Here is a 5000-nt window from a genome sequence, read left to right on the forward strand (position 1 = left end):
AGCAGAGGTGACTCTTGGTCTTCCTTTCCTGGGGATGGTTTTTGCGACTGCACTTGGGGAACATTCAAAGTTTTCGCAATTTTTTCCGGACTGACTGACCTTCATTTGTTAAAGTAATGATGGCCACTCGTTTCTCTTTACTTAGCTGATTGGTTCTTGCCATAATATGAATTCTAACAGTTGTCCAATAGGGCTCTCAGCTGTGTATCAACCTGACTTCTGCACAACACAACTGATAGTCCCAACCCCATTAATAAGGGAAAAACTTCCACTAATTAACCCTGAAAAGGCACACCTGTGAAGGTAAAACCATTTCAGGTGACTACCTCATGAAGCTCATTGAGAGAACACCAAGGGTTTGCAGCGCTATCAAAAAAAGCAAAGGGTGGCTACTTTGAGAAATCTAAAATATAAGACATGTTTTCAGTTATTTCACACTTTTTTGTTAAGTACGTAATTCCATATGTGTTCATTCATAGTTTTGATGCTTTCAGGGAGAATCTACAATGTAAATAGTCATGAAAATAAAAAGGAAACACATTGAATGAGAAGGTGTGTCCAAACTTTTGGCCTGTACTGTATGTACATATTAGGGGTGATACGGTTCACCAAACCCATGGTTCGGCTCGTGTCACGGTTTTCGGTTCTGTACGGTTCTTGTTATTTACTTTAACACTCCAGAAATATACTTCAGCATATGATATATAGCTAAAAATTAGCATATTGAATGCATGTTGCACAATGCATAAACACATGCAGTTCTATCTATTGTTTTATATCCGCTGTGACCATAGGTAACATGAGATCCTAAATTTTCCCCCACACCAGACTATATATACGATGCTGGCTCATCCTCCAGCTCCAGCCAGCCTTCCTTATCTCTCCCACCTGACATCTCTACATGGGATGTGACCTGTAGCGCTCGGCTCAGCTCGCCGCCTCTCAAAATCTGAGTAAAATCTTTCAAACTGACCTTTGTTGATCTGAAATGAAGACAGATTCAGGAACTGCATCACGGCCTATTTCTCTCTTCAAATGTTTTCAGAAACACATTTCGGTGAACCATTTTAGTACAATATGAGATCAGATTCTCAACGAGACGCCATTAGAGTCTGTTTTGAAATTCGGGAGCAGCCAGACCCACTTGACGCGTTCGTCCAATCAGCTGCCACGTGTTGCGTTCGTGTTTTAACATCGGTGTGGAAAGTGGCACTACGGCAGGAAGTGGTTAGTGACCATTAACGGTGGACAGAGACAAGCCAACCGAACGGTTCAGATGTTTTTCATGAACCGTACCACCCCCTAATATATAATAGTGATAGACCAATTTTATTGGCCGGCCGATATATCGGGTCGATACGCGGCTGCTGCGTTCGCCGATAGTTTTCTCCCGGCATTATTTACAGACAGGCGTCCATAAAGGCAGCTCTGTGTTGCTGGCGACGCTGCACCCATCCACATGATGCACATTGCACACATAATTTGGGTGATATGAATGTAAGATGATTGCAGAAGTGACACTGATCTGTGTTTTTGTCTATTATTTATAAAAAAAATGGCAGAGCAGATTCCGAAAACTAATCCAGTGTGGCAGGATTTACATTTTTATGATGTAAATTGAGGAGAGCAAAAGCAGTATCGGCTCCAAATACCAGCTCAAGAAAATCAGTCATCGGCTAAGGCTGATGGAAAAACAAAATCTGTATGGGCATCGGCACTAAAAAATCCATATCGGTCGATCCCTAATATATATCTACAGTCCTGTGCCAAGTTGGAAGTGTTAATAGTTTATTTTTATCAATTAACAAAATGCAGTAAATGAACATAAGAGGAATCTAAATCAAATCAATATTTGGTGTGACCCCCCTTTGCCTTCAAGACAGCATCAGTTCTTCTCGGTACACTTGCACAGAGTTTTACAAGGAACTATATATATATATATATATGTGTGTGTGTGGTGGTGTTTGTAGAAGTGTGTAGTAGTGTGTAAAGGCATTACATGTAATTGAACTGGTTTCTGATGTAGCAGCGACAGAGTGAGAGAGAAGGTTTCCACTTTTTCATCTCCGTCACGACCAGTTTAACACACACACACGCACGCACACATACACACACACACACACACACACACACACACACACACACACAGAGACACACACAGAGACAACACACACACACACACTGTGACTGATGGCTGTTGTCAGGTTCAGATTGGGAAAGTGTTGTAGGCGACGTTTTGTCCTGAACGTTTCTCATCTACCGAGTCATCTGGAAGGATATTACATCTGGACACACACACAGAGACACAGGGACACACACACACAGAGACATACGCCCACACACACACACACACACACACACACACACACACACATTGAGCAGGTAATGGATTTTTCATGGGCCTGACATCCCATCACATTATACAGTCAGAAGGACTCGGTCACACCTCCTCTTACAATACAAAACCTCTATCAGAGACCTCAGCGTTTAAGCTCCAGCTGTTAGTCTGCTCTCACACTCACATTACCGCTGGATTCAATTAATAATCTATCAGCTGTTAGTCTGCTCTCACACTCACATTACCGCTGGATTCAATTAATAATCTATCAGCTGTTAGTCTGCTCTCACACTCACATTACCGCTGGATTCAATTAATAATCTATCAGCTGTTAGTCTGCTCTCACACTCACATTACCGCTGGATTCAATTAATAATCTATCAGCTGTTACTCTGCTCTCACGCTCACATTACTGCTGGATTCAGTTAATAATCTATCAGCTGTTACTCTGCTCTCACGCTCACATTACCGCTGGATTCAATTAATAATCTATCAGCTGTTAGTCTGCTCTCATACTCACATTACCGCTGGATTCAATTAATAATCTATCAGCTGTTACTCTGCTCTCACGCTCACATTACCGCTGGATTCAATTAATAATCTATCAGCTGTTACTCTGCTCTCACACTCACATTACTGCTGGATTCAGTTAATAATCTATCATTTGCTTAGAGGAGCTTTTAGTGTGTTTATTGTCCGTTATTACAGCGTACTACCCGCAGAAGGTCTTAAAGGCCTTTTTTCTTATTTCGTCAACAAAGGTGTTCGCAGTATAAAATAAATGCCCTGACGTCATAATTACGTTACGTTCTGTGAGGGTAACATTACAATTAAGACTGCAAGCAATAAGCAACACATAAGCTGAAGAAAACTACAATAATGTGCAATATTGCACATAATATCAGTTAGACCCCCTAGCCCTGATTGGTGCATCTGAACAGTTAGACACCTCCCCTGGCCCTGATTGGTGAATCTGAACAGTTAGACACCTTCACTGGCCCTGATTGGTGCATCTCAACAGTTAGACACTCCCCCTGGCCCTGATTGGTGCATCTTAGTGGTGGATTTTTGCTAATCCCATTCCAGGCTGTAGGTGGAGCCAGAGGAGCTGGATGTAGTTCTACTGGAACATAGGGTCAGTTTCAGCAGAAATGACAAGTCTTACCTACTGCACCTTTAAGGGTTTTTCGTAAAATATTACTACTTTTGGTACAACAGTGTTAGTAGTCCAAACTTTAGTTGATTTATTTGTAACAGACGGTAGTTGAAGTTAAGATAAGGTCCATTGTTGTGATCCGGTTGAGTTGTGATCAGGTAGAGTTGTTATCAGGTTGAGTTGTGGTCAGGTTGAGTTGTGATCCGGTTGAGTTGTGGTCCGGTTGAGTTGTGATCCGGTTGAGTTGTGATCCGGTTGAGTTGTGATCAGGTAGAGTTGTGGTTAGGTTGAGTTGTGATCCGGTTGAGTTGTGATCCGGTTGAGTTGTGATCAGGTTGAGTTGTGATCAGGTTGAGTTGTGGTCAGGTTGAGTTGTGGTCCGGTTGAGTTGTGGTCCGGTTGAGTTGTGGTCAGGTTGAGTTGTGGTCCGGTTGAGTTGTGGTCAGGTTGAGTTGTGGTCCGGTTGAGTTGTGGTCGGTTGAGTTGTGGTCAGGTTGAGTTGTGGTCAGGTTGAGTTGTGGTCCGTTGAGTTGTGGTCGGCGTGAGTTGTGGGTTGAGGTTGAGGGTCCCTTGAGTTGTGGTCAGGTTGAGTTGTGGTCAGGTTGAGTTGTGGTCCGGTTGAGTTGTGGTCAGGTTGAGTTGTGGTCAGGTTGAGTTGTGGTCGGTTGAGTTGTGGTCCGGTTGAGTTGTGGTCAGGTTGAGTTGTGGTCCGGTTGAGTTGTGGTCCGGTTGAGTTGTGGTCAGGTTGAGTTGTGGTCCGGTTGAGTTGTGGTCAGGTTGAGTTGTGGTCAGGTTGAGTTGTGGTCATGTTGAGTTGACTTATTTGAATGTTTTCAGGAGCAGCGACGAGGAAACCAGAACCAGAACAAGAGAAGCAGTCGGATCACACGGTGAAGATCGCCGGGGCCATCGCCGGCATCCTGCTCTTCATCATCATCTTCCTCGGAGTCATCCTGCTGATGAAGAAACGGTAAGAAGATCTCACACACACACACACACACACACACACACACACACACACACACACATAGAGACACACACACTCACACACACACACATACACACACACACACACATAGAGACACACACACACACACACACACACACACATAGAGACACACACACACTCACACACACACATACACACACACACGCACATAGAGACACACACTGTCTGGTGGAGATATGCTGGCTCTATACACGCTAAAAGTCCTGATTATTTACATGGAGTCTGGTGGAGATATGCTGGCTCTATACACGCTAAAAGTCCTGATTATTTACATGGAGTCTGGTGGAGATATGCTGGCTCTATACACACTAAAAGTCCTGATTATTTACATGGAGTCTGGTGGAGTTTGGTGATGGTGATTTCTGGGCTGTTTCATGTTAAACTAAAAGGATCTTACTCTTTAACTAAAAGGTCTATCTCTGGAGGGATCCATCCCATAATGTTGTCAGACACTTAGAATAATAATGTGAGTCTGTCAGCAGCAACAACAGAACTTT

At 43.4% G+C, this 5000-nt stretch overlaps 1 protein-coding gene across 11 annotated transcripts in view; it reads left to right on the forward strand.

The window, feature by feature from the left end:
* LOC120551888 (receptor-type tyrosine-protein phosphatase mu-like) overlaps window positions 1–5000 on the forward strand; it is a gene marked incomplete at its 3' end in the record, with an annotated part of 89867 nt that overhangs the window by 48950 nt on the left and 35917 nt on the right. For all 11 annotated transcript variants that reach the window (XM_039789452.1, XM_039789453.1, XM_039789454.1 and 8 more), the window contains 1 exon segment: window positions 4332–4464. In XM_039789452.1, the coding sequence (XP_039645386.1) occupies window positions 4332–4464 (133 nt within the window).

This window comes from Perca fluviatilis, chromosome 22 (assembly GCF_010015445.1).
Source record: "Perca fluviatilis chromosome 22, GENO_Pfluv_1.0, whole genome shotgun sequence".
Lineage (NCBI taxonomy): Eukaryota > Metazoa > Chordata > Actinopteri > Perciformes > Percidae > Perca > Perca fluviatilis.